The sequence below is a fragment of the Monocercomonoides exilis genome (assembly GCF_001643675.1).
Source record: "Monocercomonoides exilis strain PA203 chromosome Unknown scaffold40-978991, whole genome shotgun sequence".
NCBI lineage: Eukaryota > Preaxostyla > Oxymonadida > Polymastigidae > Monocercomonoides > Monocercomonoides exilis.
The window spans coordinates 66629-85000 of record NW_027150585.1 but is presented as its reverse complement, the minus strand read 5'-3'; the positions used below and the strand labels follow the sequence as shown (position 1 = coordinate 85000).

At 34.7% G+C, this 18372-nt stretch overlaps 5 protein-coding genes across 5 annotated transcripts in view; 3 read left to right on the top strand and 2 right to left on the bottom strand.

The window, feature by feature from the left end:
* Positions 1–3124, top strand: part of MONOS_9565 (putative peptidase S9) — a gene marked incomplete at its 5' end in the record, with an annotated part of 3377 nt that extends 253 nt beyond the window's left edge. Inside the window, 3 exons of the mRNA XM_067880078.1 lie at positions 1–346; positions 507–1032; positions 1415–3124. The exon at positions 1–346 is cut by the window's left edge and continues 80 nt beyond it. Coding sequence (XP_067722658.1) covers positions 1–346; positions 507–1032; positions 1415–2619 — 2077 coding nt within the window. The 3' untranslated portion in view covers positions 2620–3124. The remainder of the gene's footprint in view (positions 347–506; positions 1033–1414) is intronic.
* MONOS_9564 (putative protein LZIC) lies at positions 3024–4114 on the bottom strand. The gene is made up of 4 exons (XM_067880077.1): positions 3820–4114; positions 3693–3754; positions 3454–3625; positions 3024–3278 (listed from the first exon to the last, which is right to left on the bottom strand). Exons 1-4 carry the CDS (start codon positions 4085–4087, stop codon positions 3217–3219), a joined length of 564 nt encoding a protein of 187 aa, XP_067722657.1. The 5' UTR covers positions 4088–4114; the 3' UTR covers positions 3024–3216.
* A 62-nt stretch (positions 4115–4176) lies between these two features.
* Positions 4177–8730, top strand: MONOS_9563 (uncharacterized protein; the record flags this gene model as incomplete). The annotated part of the gene is made up of 3 exons (XM_067880076.1): positions 4177–7381; positions 7597–8375; positions 8611–8730. 3 exons carry the CDS (start codon positions 4177–4179, stop codon positions 8728–8730), a joined length of 4104 nt encoding a protein of 1367 aa, XP_067722656.1.
* Positions 8731–13349: 4619 nt separating this feature from the next.
* MONOS_9562 (uncharacterized protein) lies at positions 13350–15065 on the top strand. Its single transcript, XM_067880075.1, has 4 exons — positions 13350–13456; positions 13535–13640; positions 13707–14200; positions 14268–15065. The coding sequence occupies exons 2-4, from the start codon at positions 13574–13576 to the stop codon at positions 15021–15023; spliced, it is 1317 nt and encodes a 438-aa protein (XP_067722655.1). The 5' UTR covers positions 13350–13456; positions 13535–13573; the 3' UTR covers positions 15024–15065.
* An 862-nt stretch (positions 15066–15927) lies between these two features.
* Positions 15928–17697, bottom strand: MONOS_9561 (uncharacterized protein). Its single transcript, XM_067880074.1, has 4 exons — positions 17558–17697; positions 17414–17487; positions 16859–17346; positions 15928–16797 (listed from the first exon to the last, which is right to left on the bottom strand). The coding sequence occupies exons 2-4, from the start codon at positions 17481–17483 to the stop codon at positions 16033–16035; spliced, it is 1323 nt and encodes a 440-aa protein (XP_067722654.1). The 5' UTR covers positions 17484–17487; positions 17558–17697; the 3' UTR covers positions 15928–16032.
* Positions 17698–18372: the final 675 nt, after the last annotated feature.

Genomic DNA, 18372 nt, shown 5'->3' with positions numbered 1-18372 from the left:
TCAAAATCCTGAAACAATTGCTGAATTTGAACTTTTGAAACCTTCGCAATATATTTGGTCACCAGACTCAAAAAGTTTTCTTTTCACAACTAGCAACGATGGTAGTAAATCCGTTCGATTATATGACATTGCGAAGAAAACTGAAACAGTTTTAGTAACTTACCCATTGCCAATTTCATCTCTTCACTGGAGCAAAAAAGGGAACGTATTTGCTTTTACAGCATCAGTTTATCCTGAAATGACAATGACTCAAACAAGGGATTTTGATAACCAAAAAGCACCATACAAATCAGATGCAATTGCATTTGATTCTGAACCGCTTTACAAAAATGATCGCTTTACAGACGTTTGCTTTTGATCTTTAAAAAATTTTTTTATCTATTCAACACATTTCTTTTTCTGTTGCTATTATTTGTTTTATTAAAAAAAATAACAAATGAATTTCAAATTTTAATATTTTGATCATTCTCAATATTTTGATAATTCCTATTTCTTTGTTCAATTAGGGCAAAGTCACCCACTTGTTCTTTGTGCGGGTGAAGCAAACAGCACCAGCCGAAGGCGAAGTTCACTACGACTTCTCAGCAGCGCCTGTGGATGTGTGCTCGGAGTTTAATGGAGATGTGGATGATGGGTTTGCAATTTCTCCGAACGAGGACTTGATCTGCTATTCGATGGCGCCGAAGGAGCAAGCGCAGAGGTCTATTAGAAAGCATCTTTATTTGTATCACATTGCAGAGAAGGAGAATAAAGAAGGAGAAGAAGAAAAAGAAGGAACCAACATGTGTCTGACAATGGGGGAGAGTGGAATGAAACACACTCCGAATTTCTCATCAACGGGGCGATTTCTTTCTTATTTGTCAACCTCTTCTGATGCTGACGAAGGGGAATATCCGCTTGTGGCAGTGGTGGATCTGTTTACGAGAGAGAAGAAGGAATACCTGCCGACGATGGAGTACAAGATAGAGACACTCGAGTGGAGTGCGTATCACAGGAATTGGCTGGTGTTCACGGCATATAGAGAAGGAAGAAGTGTGATTGGATGAGAAAGACAGAGAGAGAGAGAGAGAGAGAGAGAGATAGAAGAAAGAGAGAGAGAGAGAGAGAGAGAGAGAGAGAGAGAGAGAGAGAGAGAGAGAGGAAGAAGAAAATAATATTTTTGAATTTATTTTTATGATTTTTATAAAAGAGAAAGAGACAGAAAGAAATATGAGAAATATATTTTGTCAAAATTATTTTTTTGAATAATATTTTATTTGCCTATCATTTTATGAATAATTATTAATTATTTATTTATTTTCTTCATTACATTAATGCTAATATTTGTATTCTTCTATTTCTCTCTCTTTCTCTCTTTCTCTCTTTCTCTTTCTCTTTCTCTTTCTCTCTTTCTCTTTCTCTCTCTCTTTCTCAGAATATGCCAGCATTATCGATGCAGATGATGGCACGATCAAAATCTCTCTTCCTTTCTTTTCAGTCAGCCAGCCTCATTTTGTTGGCAATGATCAACTGATTTATTTAAAGTCCTCTTCTTCTCATCCCAATGATGTTTATTCATGTTCTGTTTCTTCACTCAAAGAGAAGCAGTTAACAGACATAAACAAACAGAAAATAGAAGATGTATATCCAGTCATACACGATATGCTTGATTTGACTGTGAAAGGCAAAAACAATGAAGAATTCCATTTCTGGTACATTCCACCCGAGAATGCTGATTTGACCCAGCCACAGTCCATTCCTCTTCTGATCATTGCCAATAAACACCCGCATTCGTGCTGGGCGGACGAATTTTCCGCTTTTCAGTCTCCGCACCCATTCTCCCAAAAGGGAATAGCAGTTGCCCTGCCAAATTATCATGGGAGCGAATCGTATGGAAGGAAATTCCGCAGCTCAGTTATTTCCTCCTGGTCCGAAACTGCTCCTTTTGATGTGCTGAAAGTGAGGGAGTATTTGATAACAGCCTATGAATACATCAACCCAGAAAAGACTGCTATTTTGGGCTGTTCGTATGGCGGGTATGTGGCAAATGTGTTTCAGTCACAGGTGAAAAAAGAGAAAAACCCATTTAATGTGATTTTGACTCGCTCGTGTGTGTGGGATTTGACAGGTTTTTATTATTATTCCGACAACCAGCTGTTTCTGAGCAGCGAATTTGAAGGAAAGAACCCGTATGAAGCGAGGGAGGTGTTTGACAAGCAGTCGCCCTGCCGAATGGAAGGGAAAGGGAAATGGAACACACCGCAATTGATCAGCTGCGGAGTCAAAGACAAGCAATATCCAGTAGGGGAGAGTGTGAATTGCTTTACTTCTCTGCAGAAAGTGGGGTGTAAGTCGAGGCTGCTTTTGTTTGAGGAGGAAGGGAATGCGTTTGATGGGTTGTATGGCGATGTGGTGGAGGAGTTTAACCAGCAGGTTAAATGGATGAACGAATGCTTTGAGAAGGAGGTGCTGGAGGAGACAATGGAGAAGAAGAGGAAGGCGGAGGAAGAGTTTTTGAGAGAGAAGGAGATGGAACAGGAAGAGAAGAGGAAGAAAGGAGAAGAAGAAAAAGAGAAGAAGGAGAAGAATAATGAAGGGAACACAAACAATATTAGAACAGATAAACATATTGATCTCTAAAACATAATTAAATAAAAGGAAATTCATTTGATTTAAATGGAGTGAAATCAAATAAATAATAATAATAATAATAAAATATAGAATGATCTGTTGGACGTTTCTATTTTTATATGTTAGTCATTTTATATGGTGGTTTTTTTCTTTTTAACAAAAAAAAATTAATCATATTGAATTGTTACTCACTTTTTAACTATCTTCTTCTTATTCTTCTTCATTTTTTCCCTCTCTTTTTCAAACACTTTCACTTTCTTTTTGTTTCTCTTCCTTTTATTTTTTATTTTTATTTTTATTTTATTTTTTATTTCACCACCATTCAGAGTTGTTCTCATTGTATCTTCTATTTATCTATTCATATGACATTTTCTCCCTCTCTTTTCCACCAAAAATTTTTATCTCAGAGACCATTTTTGTTCCTTTTCTTCACATTATTCATATTTCCTTCATAAACACAAACAAGTTCGCCTCTTGTTGAGGAAGATGAATAAAAAGAAGATGAGAAGAAAAATAGATTAATTTAATGATAAAAATAAAACCAAATTTTCAAAAAAAAAAAAATTCTAAGAATGTTGTGATGTTTGTATTTATGAATTATCATATTTACTCTTTCTTCTGTGCAGAACGGACTTGGGATCCAGCTGCCTTCAGGACAGCTCCTTCTCCTGAAAAAATAAAATAAAATAAAATAAAATAAAATAAAATAAATATTAAAAAACAAAGTTGAGATTCAGTGAAAAAATTTTTTGTAAAAAAATTTTGAATAATGATAAGTACGGAGAAAAGTGAAATTTTCAATCAGTAAAAACAGAGCAACAAAAAAGAATACTAAATTCAAACCTAATTTATCAGTTGCGACTGCGAACTGAGCCATTGAATCGCTACCATGCTTACTCAAAAGTTCCTCTTCAGCTGGAGTAAGAGCCTCTCCAAGACCTTTCAAAGCAACAAGAATTTCAACAGCACGCGCATTATAAACATCTTCTGATATTTTTTGCAAATGAAAATCTCTCTAAGGAGCATACACAAAATTGACAAAATATGAAAATTTTAAAAAAAAAGTGAAGGAGGAATAAAACCTTGTGTTGCTCCAAATGCTGACGCAATTGAGCAGGCTCACGCTTAGCAAACAGCCTGATAACTGAAAATAAGAGAAAGCATTTAATAAATGCGCAAGCTTCAAAAAACATTATCAAATTAAAAAACCTTCTGGTGTCTTAAAGGCAGCTGAAATTGCAGCCTGGATGGCAAGACGCATTGAACTCAATTCATCGATCAATGTCATATCGCCTTCTGCCATCTTTGTAAGAGAATCGCTGAATTCTTTAAATTGTTGCATTGTATCTTCTTTCATCGATTCGTATTCATCAGGCTCCATGTCATCTTTCATTTCATCCAAATCAGAAAGTTGATTTGTTAATCTGCCGAGTTGTGATTGAATGTTTTCTTTCAATTTCTGATCGGTGAGGCTCATCTTAAACAATAATCTTTGATCAAAGTCCTTAATACGCTTTTTGTCAAGTTTAAACTTTTTTATTGCAACATACCCAATAAAGTTAAACGATGGATAGAGAAAGCAGAAAAAGTTTAAAATCACAAAAGACCCCAAGGTCTAGAAGAGAAGCAACTACTACCTCAAGACCACTTCATTTCGAAGATCTTGCAAATCCACGAAAGAATGGCCAAGGGGGTGATGAAGTTCCTTCCCCATTTCCCGGTTGGCGAACTGCAATAACAGCAACACCTCCTGATTATGATTTACCGACCTTTTCTCCAGAACAAGATTCTGAAAGAAGAATTTTAAACGATAAATTTGAATCTTATTCTGAATTGCCGCAAACAAACCGCGAAATCACAGATCAAAATACGCATAAGCCAATGCTTTTGCAAAGCACTTATTCTTCACCTGCTCCGAAACTTCCTAATTCAACATCTCCAGTTGAAAGACCTTTGCCTCACCATTCTTCTCCATGTTTGCCATCATTTCCTGCTTCTCACACTGCTCAAAATCTTCCTCCAACACCTTCAGTGAAGATGGGAAAACAGAGTTCATCTTCGACTCGTAAAAAGCCACTTTCTTCTTCAGATGACGATTCAAATTCTGATTCAGATTCAAGTTCTTTATCGTCTTCTTCTTCGAGCGAATACGATCTAAATTCTTCATTGAAAGCACCTAAATTCTCTCCTTCGCCTGTGTTGCATAGAACAAAAACTGTGAGCTTTCAGAAATCAGCTTCAATTTCTGGCATTTCAGCAGATACCACAACATCTGCATCTTCTTATGAGTCTTCTTCAGAATCATTCGAAGAAAAACATTACAGCCATTTGAAATCTCCTCTTTCGGAAGAAGAAATAAGCGATGGATTGTCTGGAATGGAAGCGTCATTTGAAGATGAAGATGAAGAAAATGAAGAAGATGATGACAACAGAAAAGGATGGAAAAAGAAAGAAAATGAACGAAATAAATCGAAAAATATGACACCAAAAACAAACAGATCTCAAAATTCTCACAAATCATCTGCTTTTTCTTCAACAGCCAGACATTCCAAAGTGAAGCAGAGAAACACACAAACAATGCTTCAGCACTCCATTTTGCCTGAATCCCTCACTTCATCTGTGCATCCACGCACTTCACACAAAAAACCTGATTCTTCTTCCTCTTCCTCCTCTTCCTCCTCTTCTTTTTCTTCTCCTTCTCCTTCACCTTCTTCTGCTTTGCCCACTCGAACACATCGCTCACACAAAGAGGCAGAAGATGCTGCAAATACAATCAAAACGCATCGAACTCTGAGAGAAGAAAGAGAAAGTGTAAAAAGCATAAAAAGCGTAAAAAGTGTTAAAAGCAATAGAAACCTGCAAAGCAGTGCGCTAAACACGCAAAATGAATTTGGTGTTGTTCCTTCTGTGTTTTCGTGTGAACCCACGCCATTTGTTCCACATGCAACACTTCTGCTTCCTCCGCCGCCGCCTCCTCCTTTTGCTGTTAAACCTTCGAATTCTTCTTCTTCTTCTACCACTCCACGTGTTCATACACCTCGATCAATACACATTACACCTTCTCCTTCATCATCATCATCATCATCTTCTTCTTCTTCTTCTTTCTCCTCTTCAAAATATTCCTCAACTCAGCTAAATGTCGAAGCCACTCCGGATGCCTTTTCTCTTCCTTCTTACCCTTCTCCCACTCCATTTCACACTTTAACACCGCCAGAACACATTCAGACAGAAAAGGAAAGAGAAAGAGAAAGAGAAGGAGAAGGAGAAGAAGAAGACAAGAAAATTGCTTCTTCTTCTTCTTCTTTTGCTACTTCAGCAGTTAAATCTCTTTCTTTTCAGCCTTCTTCTTTCTCATCTGTCTCCACCCCTTCCAATCAATTCATTTCGCCTTCTTCTTCTTCTTCCTCCTCCTCCTCCTCTTCTTCTTCTTCTTCTCTCTTTTCCCAGCCTTCAGTGGGAACCCCGCCTTTGTCTGCGCTTTTGTCTTCGTTGAGTCCAGTTGTGTCTGTTTCAGACAGACAAACAGAAATGAAAGTGCCGAGAACGAGAATGAATACGATGGGAATGAAGAAGAAGAAGAAAGAAGAAGAGGAGGAAGAAGAAGAGATAAAGAGAGAAGAGAAGGAGAAGAAGGAGAAAGAAGAAAGGGAAGAAAGGAGGAGGAGGAGGGAAGAAAGGAGATTGAAAGAAGAAAACAGAAAGAAAGAGGAAGAAATAAATGAGTTGAGGCAGAAGCAGAAGCAGTTAGAAGAAGACATTTTGAATGAAACACGAAAAATGCAAAGTGAAATGGAAGAATTGAAGAACACACTGAAGAAAAGAGAGGAAGGAGAAGGGAAAGCTACGAAAAGGAGAACGAAAAACAGAGGGAAAAGAGAAGAAAAACCAGAAATTTTGGGAAGAGAAGAAGAAGAAGAGAAAGAAGAAGAAGAAAGGAAAGAGTTTAAATCAAGCAAATCAAAAAATGTGAAAGAAAATGAATGGAAACGTCATAAAAATCATTCAGAAAGAAGAAGAAGAAGAAATGGATTGGATGAAAGCGAAGAAGAAGAAGATGATGATGATGACTTGGAAAAGGAGAAAGAGAGAAAGAGAAAGAAGAATGAAAAGAATAAGAAGATGAAGAGGCATCATCGCAAACATAGCAAATATCACAAAAATCATCATCATATTAGAGAAGAAGAAGAAGATGATCATGATCGTGATGAATTAAGTGAAACTTCTTCCTCTTCTTCTTCTTCTTCTTCGATTTCTACTTCCACAACTTCTTCGTATTTTTCATCTCAATCTGACAATTTTTCATCTTCAAAAGACGTTTTAAGCAGAAAAAGCAGCAAAAAACCAAATTTTGATAAAAGTTATCATTCCACTTCACACAAACATTCACATTCACATTCACATTCATCTTCTTCTTCACCATCACCATCATCATCATCATCATCTTCTTCTTCTTCTTCTTCTTCTTCTTCTTCTTCTTCTTCTCTTTCTCCTCGTTTTTCTCGTTCTCACAATAAAAAACATACAAAACATCATTCTTCTCTCAAAACAAACCAGAAAAAAAGCAAAGAAAATCAAAAATTTAACTCAAAACGAGGCGAAATGAATGTTTTTTCTGCTTCTCGTCTTCAAACGCCTCGCAAAACAGAGCGATTAGCACAAACACATTTGGATTCACAAAGAAAAAGCTTAAAATACGAACAGGAAGAAAAGCCGTATCAGACACAGAGATTGAGCCGAATGCAAATGCAGCCAAATTTGCAGTCAAATTCTCGTTTGAATTCGCATTCTTATTTTTATTTCGCATTTAAATTCCAATTTGTATTCTTATTTTTATTCTTTTTGAAATTCTTTTTTTGATTTTAATTTAAATTCACCATTTTATTCACGATCTTTTTTTGACAATTTGAATAACAATTAAATTTTCATTTGAATTCTTTTTGAAATTCACAATTTAATTCTCATTTAAATTCTAATATTTTTTTTCAGAAGGGTTTGACCAGCTGCCCATTGCAATGCAGACAACTTCGACTGCTCCTCCTTCGTCTCGCTGGCTTTCTGCGCATCGTCCTTTTGGAGTGAATTATTTGCGTCCTTCTTTTCCTTCTTCTTCCTCCTCCTCCTCTTCTTCTTCTTCTCGTTCTCCTTCTCCTTCTCCGTTTTCTTCTTCCTCTTCCTCTTCCTCCAGATTCTATTCTGAGAATGCAGTTGAAGAGAGAATGCCAACATCCTCAGTTGCATATCCTCCTCCCCCTCCTCCTCCTTCGCTTCTTCTTCCTCCTTCCTCCTCCTCCTCTTCTTCTTCCTTCCCCTCTTCTTCTCCTTCTCCATATTCTTCTTCTTCTATTTCTTCTTCTTCTTCTTCTTCTTCTTCTGCTTATCCGCCATTCACAACCCCCTCAAACAAGCAATACTTCCAACTTCCCTCTCGCTCTGTGACAAGACTCCAACCTCCTGTTTATTTCTCCCACTCCTCTGCAAATTCAGCTGCAAAGCCAGAAGAAATAGGAATTCCTTTTCATTCTTCTTCATCATCTTATTCTTCTTCTTCATTTCGAAAACAACCATCCTATCTTTCTTCTTCTTCTTCTTCTTCTTCCCAACTTCATCCGCATGACTCCCAAGCGCCTTTGCTCTGTTCTCCTTCTGCTGCTGTGTCGACTGCTGGCTTCAGCCGGCTGAAGGCGGGGCGCCCTTTGGAAGGAGTGCTGATGAAAGATTATGATTCAGATGGGATGTTTGCGGAGGGAGAAAGGCAGGAACAGACGGTGTGGAATTGAGGAGGAGGAATTGGTTGGTTGGTTGGTTGGTTGGGTGAGAGAGAGAGAGAGAGAGAGAGAGAGAGAAATAAGAAATAAATGCATTTTTTTTTTTATCTTTTTGTATATTTATTTATTTTTAATCAATTTTCGTTTTATTTATCTCATTTTCCCCATCCTTTATTATTTATTTCCTTTTTTTTTTACAAAATAATTAAAAAAAAAAAAACCACGCCTTCTTCAGCTTGTTTCACTGAGCGAGCGAGTGAACCAGATCGAAGACAAGCTTTCTCTACAAACACAGCCGCTGATTGCATCGATCGACCACAAAGTGTCTGCCATCCTATCTCGTGTGTATTCGTAGCATCTTTTCATTCCTGACGCATCTGCTGCTTTTGGAGCATTGTTGAAGGTGATGCAAAATAACTAGGTTTATTTATTTATTTATTTATTTATTTATTTATTTATTTATTTATTTATTTATTTATTTATTTATTTATTTATTTATTTTTCTTTTTGTATTTGTCAAGTTACTGTCAGTGCCAAAGCCGATCCTTGGTGCGAAACCCGATCCTTGCATAAACATTGATCTTGTTCATTTCTGTAAAATTATCTCTATATTGAATTTTTTAAAGATATTTCCAAGGCAGTTGCATCTGGAATAATCATTAATCAATTAAAAGAAACAACAAGAACACAATTCATTATTTTGGCTGATGTTTTTGAAACCAATGAATCTTTTATTTTTTGTGTTCACAACAAAAAGAAATAAATCCAAATAATTTAATTTGTTTTATTACGAATTAAAATAAATTATAAAAATTAAAAAATTAACAAATACATCACTAATCAAAAGTTTCAATGATTATTCATTTGATCATACCACGTCTATCATGAGTAACTCAACATAACTTTATCCTCTTCAACCTCATCGCGAACTCGCATCCAGCAAATATCGTTCCATTCCTTCAACAACCAAATATATATTTGCTTTACACATTGATTATTCACTGAAATAGCGAACCGTTGTTGGCGAAAACATAATTTCGAAATGTGCTTGGTTCAGAGGGGGAAAAGCAGAGAAGGAAGGAAGAGATGTTGGAACAGATGGGAATCCTATAACAATTAATGCGCTCCAGCTCGAAATAATTGAAAATCAAGTCCTTGTGAAATAATCAGAAAAAGAAACAATTTAAGTTCATGATGTGCATAACTAGGTTTTATTTTTTTTGATTTTTTTCTTTAAATAAATTTTTTCCTTTGTGTGCAGATATTCTAGAAAAAGAATATAATGAAAACAAAGAGCCAAAAAAACTCAATGATAAGAACACATGCAAACTATTTTGATGAAGTGAAATTACACAAGCAGCAGTGTCGAGTCCCATCGAATTATCAAAAATCGAAGCTGAATCGCAGGAGAATGTCAGACAATGGTTTGGAGAATAATCTGACGTAATATACATAAAAAACATTAATTCAATGAGAATATTTAATTTTGATGAAACGTCATTGAATTTGAATGAAAGTTCAAGAAAACTGATTGTTAGCCCGAAAAATCAATTTCCTCCATCTTTTTTAGCTCCTCCGAAAGTGCAAAATTCAATGTTGTGTTTATGTGTATGTGTAGATGGATCATCTCCAAGAAAATTTCTTCTTTGGCCGACAAAATGTTTACCCGAAGAATTTCCTGCACTTACGTCTTTCGGTATTGAAGTGCTTCCTTCCTCATAGGGATGGATTACGAAAGAGATTTTTTGAAGCATCGTGATCAATAACTGGATTCCCTGGATCGTGTCCAAAATTAAGCTAACAGCGACACAAAAAGCCCTGTTCCTAATGGATAATCATGCAACACATTCAGACAATTCTGTTGCAAATTCCACAGAGGAACACAACACAATTATAAAATTCTTTCCTCCCAACATGACTCATCTTTTTCAACCATGAGATTCACTCATCTTCTTTATTTTGAAAACTTAGCTTTATAACAATTTTCAAATTCCTTCTCCGTTTTCAATTCATTCATGCAGATCATCCCTTGCCGACACACTCCCTGAAGCAATTGCTGCTGCGATAATGCCTTCGACTATACAAGCTGCGTTCATAAATACGGGCGTATGGCCTGTTGCTGCAGCCCCAGTTTTGGATCGCATATCTGGATCCCCAATACAAAATCATAAATGCAATTCTGAAACTTCTGTTTCGTCGCGAGATTGAAGAGAAGAGTTGTTTTGGAATTATTCTCCTCAAAGCGACAAACAATTACCTTCTTCACAACCTTCAAAATATTCATCTCTAAAAGATTCTGAAAAAACAAAAGAACATCCAACATTGATTGTTAGTCACAGAAAATATTCAACAAACGAAAACACAGCTGAAGAAAAGCCAACAGAAGGAGCAAATGAGATGGATGAATCAGAGCAAATGAAACAAATTAAATCAACAAAAGAGCATTTGTATTTTCTTCAAAAGCAGCTTGCGAAAATTGATAAACCAACTTCATCTTCTTCTGAAAAGAATTCTAAGAATAAACATTGTCGACAAGAACTTAATGAATTGATGAATAAAGAACAAGCAAAGGAAAAAAAGGTGTCGAGAAAAAAAGTAAAGAGAATGATTGAAATACTCAAAGACGATGAAAAAAAAGATAAATCAACTTCTTGCAACGATATAAAATGTTTCGATCACCCCGCCCCCACAGAGAGATTTCTCCTTCATTCAATTCGAAAGAGAAACGCATTAGAGAAACATTCTAATCAAAATACAACTGCAGCATAAAACTCCAGCCTTCACACCATTTTGACGAATAAACTTGAAGTCTTCTTTTTGTAGAATTGCTTCATATCGATTATTTTTAACGATACAAATAATGATACTAAAACAAAATATATTTTCTTTGTTCGTTATTTCATAAGAAAATTTCTAAATATGTTGCCAAATACCTGGTTTCAACGAATAGTTAAATATATTTGGTCTTCAATTGAAGATATATTAAACAACTTCGAAAAATGATTGCATTCTCTCTTTCTCTCTCTTGGTTCGTGCTTTGCACGTAGGATCGGAATTGGCACCGACTGTATTGTGAATGTTTGAATAAGTTTCATTATTTTCGAATGGTAACATCATTTTAATATTTTATTTTTTCCCCTTGTATTCAATGCTATCTCATTTCTTCAAATTTCCTTTAGCTTCGTTTTCAAAGCTTGACATCTTTTTCCTCAAACAAGTTTTCTTTTTATTGATGCTTCAGAACAAATAACTGGAATGAAAGAGCATATTTATATTTCTTGAACACACAAATAGATGAGAACAAATGCAATACTCAAAGATGAATGAAGTGAAAAGAAAAAAAAATAAAGTGAATAAAAAAAATAAAAGTTTGTTATTTAATAATGGACAAATAAACGTTCAACATTTGGTACAAAAATATGTTCATCAAATAATGATTTAACTTTGTAATTGCATAATCCAAAAATGCAATCTTCGTATCCTTCTTCTTCCATCTTTTCAAATATCTCCCTTTTCAATCCTTTTCGATCTGTTTTATCACCGTCTTCGTCACACTCTTCTATTTCTGTTTCTGACCTGCTCTTTTTCCTTTCTTCCAAATTATCATTATCATTTTTTCAATTTCTTTGTTTGCATTTCCTGAAGCCAATAAAGTGATATGTTTTGAGCATTTAGTTGTCTACTTTGTTGAATGATTCAGCAAAGATGCAAAAGTTGGATGCAATGAAGAATTCGAAGAAGAATTTGATCGCGGCGGAGGGGAGGAAGAAGAAACTGATGAAAAGAATGACAATGGAAATTGTGATAGCAACAATGATAATGCAATAGAAGAAAAATAGGAAGATGATTATGATATCGCAGGTGATGTCTGGGACGATTCTGAGCCTTTTCGACGTAAACTGCTCTTCATGGAAAATGGAGCATTTGATTCTTTATTATTCGTGAAGCTGAGCTGAAAGTGTCTCATTTCCTATCATATGATGAGCAAATGGACAGTTTCAACACTCACTTGAGTTAAACGTTTCATCAAGATAAAGATTAAAAATCAAATGCAAACAGAAATTCCAAAATGAATTGGAATTGATAGCTGAAAGATGACAGATTGACACGTCGTTTGACAAACTGAATTTATTTTTTGATGACTCAATGTTTGATAGACGTCGTTGAAGATGAACGGAAAGCATCTAAACTCACCAACGGTTGATTGCAGTATACGAAATAATTTACTGAGTATTGTTCAAAAAAGAAGCTGTTCTCTTCATTCTGATGCAACTGAAATTTGATTGGACTTCTTTCTTTCCTCCAAAACCCCATTCTCCCATTCATTTGCAGAGAAATAACCTTGCTGGAGTGTATCTCATGGAAAAGTCGTCTTCCTCCTTCTTCTCCAAATCTCATTTCAACTGAAATGAAAATGTCCCTGAATGAACAAATCTGTTTTTAACATCCAAACAAATGAATAAATTTCCTTTTGATGTTTCACTCTCAATGAACTGAAGAATCTCCATCTTTTCTGTTGGTGCTGGACTTCATTCCTTTTCTTCATGGCACAAGATTATTTGGCAATTGGTGCATTGGGGCCTTGATTTTCTTCCTCTCTTCAAGCATGTTCTCCATGTTCATATTCATGTTCTTTTCTTTTCTTTTCTTTTGTTCAGACAATTTGCGATGATTTTCGGAATTTCTTTTCTTTTCATCCTTCATGACCCAACGATCCATTGACAAATGATCTCAAAATGCAACAATCCACAAAATATGTCAAACCATCAACAACCATCTGTTTTTGGTTTTCAGACTCATTCTTCTCCACAAAAAACAACTAAAAACATCTTCCGTTCGCTCATTCAGTCTGCCAGATTTCTTTTCCTCTTTGATAAGGCATTTGCTATTAATTCCGTTGGACAAAAAGATGTGATTCAAAAAGTTAATGATTTTTTTTTGAAAAACCATCATTCTTCAAATAATCTGTTGGTTAGATCAAAAATAAACAAAAAATTTCCATTTCTGGCCTTATACAGCCAATCCTCGGGGCTTCTTCGCAATTTCTTTTGCACTTCTTTTTATATAACAAAAACAGAACGGTTTGTGTTGCGATCATTTTATGACTGAAAGATAATCAACCATGCTTGTATTTATCTTTTATTTTGTTATTTACCAAGCTTTGCCCTTCTTTTTGAATATTTTTTGGAACAAACAGAATGAGTTTGCCAAATGATGCATCTGAAGACAGAATGCAGATGATGACAAAAACAGAACGATTTTCAAGTTTGTTCTTTAATTTGGATTAAACGGTTATTAAAGATTTTTTTGATTTTTTAATTCTATTTGCAGAATTGTTCGATGAGCTTGAACGTTGCAGAGAAGATGAACAAATGCAGAAAATGGAGGAAATGAATGGATTAATTGATGAAATGAATGAAGAAGAATTAAAATCAATTTTCACAATAGAACTATTCGATAAAATTCACCAAATAATTGAAGAAAAGACGTTACCATTGGAAAATGCACTTGTGTTATTGAAGCATGTTGGGTATTACAGAGAGCTGAAAATAATTTACTTAGAATCTTTTGATTATTCGTTATTGAGAGAAAGGATGAAAGAGATGATAATTGATGAAAATGAGAAGAAAGAAGAAATAAACGAAAAAATTCTTACAGATCTCTGTGAATGTTATGCTTTGCTGGGTGAAGATGACATTTTTGGTGAAGTTCTTTCAATCATTGTGCCTTGCCTTCTGAAAGTTGCATTGAAGAAAGACGAGACCGAAGAAGCTCAGAAGGAAGTGGAAATGGCGTTGCTGGCTTTGGGCAATATTGGATATTGGGTTTGAGAATTTCTATTTAATTTTTGATGTTATATTTTTTCTCCATCTTTTTTTTTAATGTTGGCAGGTCGAAAAAGAGTCGTATGGGAATGAAATCAAAGAAATTATCAAATATCACCAGGAACATCAGAATCTGACACGACTTGCCTATCAGTCTGCTTGGGAGTTTTTGATAAAAAGATTTCACAACTACGAAAGCTTGGAAGAAGTGTTTGTGAATGATCTGCATTTTGCGAGAGAAGCAAGAAGAGAAATCGAAGAACTGAAAAGAGATGTGGATTGGAAGAGAAAAGAAGAAACAGGAAAAGAAGCGAAAGAATTGCTTATTTTCAGGAAATGGATCTATAATATTGATAATTACTTTACCTCGTGCAAATTGTGGAACGAAGAAGTTGAAAAGCTTTTATCCAGCTTTGTTCAAATGATTCGAGAATTCAGAGATAATTCCAAAAAAGTTAGCAACTGGTGCTTTTTTTCTATAACAAATGCAGCAGAAAATAGAAACGTGAAAATTGATGACTTGCTGAAAAGCGGAGCTGTTGATGCATTTTCAGAAGAAATGAAGCAATCAACTTTGGAAGATAAAATTGTGTATGATTGCTTGTATTTCTTTTTGAATGTTTCAAGGCGATTGAATGAAAAGAAGGATGATGAAAAGAAAGAAGCGAAAAGAAAGTCGATCAAAAGAAAGATGTTTGAATGGATAGAAGAAGGATATGAAGATGTCATGACGAGCTTTCATGCAATTCTTCCTGATTTGGCAGAAAAGTCAAAATTTTTGCAGCTGTCAAAATACTCATCAGATTATCTTTGGAGTCTGTGAAGCGAATGTTCAACACATTTCCATTCATTTCATCTCATCTCAGAAAAGAAGAAAACTTGAAGAAGAAAGACGAAAGAAAGCGAGCATGTGAAAAAACAAATATGAAAAGATAAGAAGAGAAGAGAAAAGAGAAAAGATTTCGTTCTGAAGCAACATTTTCAGTTGAACACGAAGAATATTCAACAAAAATTGTGTGTTCTTCATTCATTTCATTCAGTCTTCTCATTCTCATCATCCACTTCGACGTCACTCACACACTCTCCCTCCCTCATTCAAACATTCACACAGCATCTGCCTTCATTTCAACATTTGCGATCTTCCTTTTCTTCTTCTTCTTCTTCTTCTTCAACTTTCTGTTTCGACAAAGAAGACAACACACAACTCAGATGAATTGGGGTTGAGTCACTTTCAGATGATGGATGGAATGGGAGGGAAGGGCAATGAAACAAAAATTGGATGAATTTCAATTGAAGATTTCTGAGCAAAAGAGAAAGAAAAACAGAGATAGAATTCAATCGAGATTGACTTGTTTCAGCCAAGCAGTTTTTGAATAAGATTTTCATTTTTTTTCTTCTTCTTCTTTGTCATCAGATTTATTTCTGTTTTATTTTGAACAAAAGAAGTTGATAACAGGTTTCTTCAACAAACATTTCTTTCTTCATTTCTTTTGTATTCTTCTCCTTCACCTTCGATTTTTCATTGAAATTATAATGAGAAAGAGAATTAACAAAGGAAACCAGAGGATTCAAGATGCAATAACTGAACAATTGAATGAATTAAAATAAAAATGAATCTTGTTGAAGAAGATGGAGTGCTATGATCCATTCAACGAAGATTCTTGATGGAACAAATTGAAAAGAAAAGAATGTCATATTTTTTTATTTTTTTGAAAAAGGAAATAAAATCAATAAAATCATCCAATTCTTATTTTCCTCCCATTTTGTGAAATGAATAAAAAAGATAAGAAAATATAATTTTTGAGTTTCAATTTTTGTTGAAAAGAATTTGGTTAAACATTTACAAAATTATCAGATACATCGAACGATATTCTAGGATAAATTTTTCTGTAAAGAATTTCAAATACTTTGTGAAAGCTTGCCATGACATCTTCGTATCCTTCTTCTTCCATCTTTTCAAATATCTTTCTTTTCAATTCTTTTCGTTTTGTTTCGTCCGTTTCTCCATCATCCTTTTCTTTCAGTCTTTCTGAAAAATTCAAAAAGAAATAATAACAATTCTTTATCAAATCATCATTAATTGTTGGCTGCTGAATCTCCTCCACAACAGCCCCGATAGCTCCGCTTTTCAGCAAGTCATCAATTTTCACATTTCTAATATCAGCAGCATATCTAAGTATATCGAAGCATTTATCGTGTATATCTTTGTGATTGCCCCTTGATGCTCGAAACACTTGAACAATGCTGCTGATAAATCCTTCCCATTCTACGCTCCACAATTCACAGAAGTTAAAGTAAAAATCTATAACATAAAACCATCTCCAGAAAGCAAGTGCTTCCTTCGCTTCCCTTTCTCCTTTTTCCTCGTCTTTTCTCTTCCAATCCACACTTTTTGTCAGTTCTTCCAGTTCTCTTCTTGATTCTCTTGCAAAATGAAGTTCATTCACAATAACATCTTCCAAGCTTCTGTCGTTGAAATACCTATTATACAAGAACTTCCAAGCGCATCCATATGCAAGATGAGTGAGATTGTGATGCTCTTGATGATACTTGATGATTTCTTTGATTTCATTCAAATACAGTTCTCTTCTCATTTCCTATGTAAAAAAAGAGGAAAATGCAATTCAACAATATCAAAATGGAAAAATGTTCTCAAACCCAAAATCCAATATTGCCCAAAGCCAGCAACGCCATTTCAACTTCTTTTTGAGTCTCCTTGTTTCTCTCTTTCTTCGAGGCAACTTTCAGAAGACAAGGCAAACAAATTGGTATCAATTCTTCAGGAAATTCTTTGTCATTCAGCAAAGCATAACATTCACAGAGATCAGCCAAATGCTTTTCATCCTTTTTCTTCTCATTTTCATCAATCGTCATCTCTTTCATTCTTTTGCTCAATAATGAATTATCAAAAGAATAAAATGAAATATGTTTCAGCATTTCGCAACATCCAACATGCTTCAACAGCACAATTGCCTTTTCCAATGACAATTTCTTTTCATTAATCATTTTTGACATTTTATCGAACAGTTCTTTTGTGAAAATTGATTTTAATTCTACTTCATTCATTTCTTCAATTAATCTATTCATCTCTTCGATTTTCTGTTTTTGCTTATCTTTTCTGCGACGCTTAAGCTCATGGAACAATTCTTCAAATAGAATTTAAAAAAACAAAAATTATGTTCAGAATTATTTAATCCAAATTAATGCACAAACTTGAAAACTTCTTGGTTCTGGTCATAGTCTGAACTCCTTTTTCACATTTATCAGCATTTGGCAAACTCATCCAGCTTGTTATAAAAAATATTCATAAATAGTGGAAAAGCCTTGTAAATAACAAAATAAAAGATAAATACAAACATCGTTGATTATCTTGCAGTCCTAAAATGATAGCAATTTAATCTGTTTTATTTTTGTTATATAAAAAGAATTGCAAAAGAAAGTGCAAAAAAGCCACAAGAATTGGTTGAATGATGGCAGAAAATGAAAATCTTTTGTTTATTTTTGATCATAACCAACAATTTATTTGATGAATATCGTTTTTTTTAAAAAAATTCATTAACTTTTTGAATCACATCTTTTTCACCAATGGAATTAATAGCAAATACTTTAGCAAAGAGAAAAATAAATTTGACAGATTGAATGAGCGTAAGGAAGATGTTTTTAGTTGATTTTTATAGAGAAGAATGATGTAGAAAACAAGAACAGATGGTGCCTGAGCATTTGACATATTTTGTGGATTGTTGCATTTTGAAATCATCTGTCAATGGATCATTGGGTTGCGAAAGATGAAAAGAAATGAAAATCTGAAAATCATCACAAATTGTCTGAACAAAAGAAAAGAAAAGAACATGATTTTGAACATGGAGAACATGCTTGAAGAGAGGAAGAAAATCAAGGCTCCAATGCACCAATAGCCAAATAATCTTGTGCCATGAAGAAAAGGATGAATTTCAGCTCCAACAGAAATGATGGAGATTCTTCAGTTCATTGAGAGTGAAACATCAAAAGGAAATTTATTCATTTGATTGGATGTTAAAAACAGATTTGTTCATTCAGGGACATTTTCATTTCAGTTGAAATGAGATTTGGAGAAGAAGGAGGAAGACGACTTTTCCATGAGATACACTCCAGCAAGGTTATTTCTCTGCAAATGAATGGGAGAATGGGGTTTT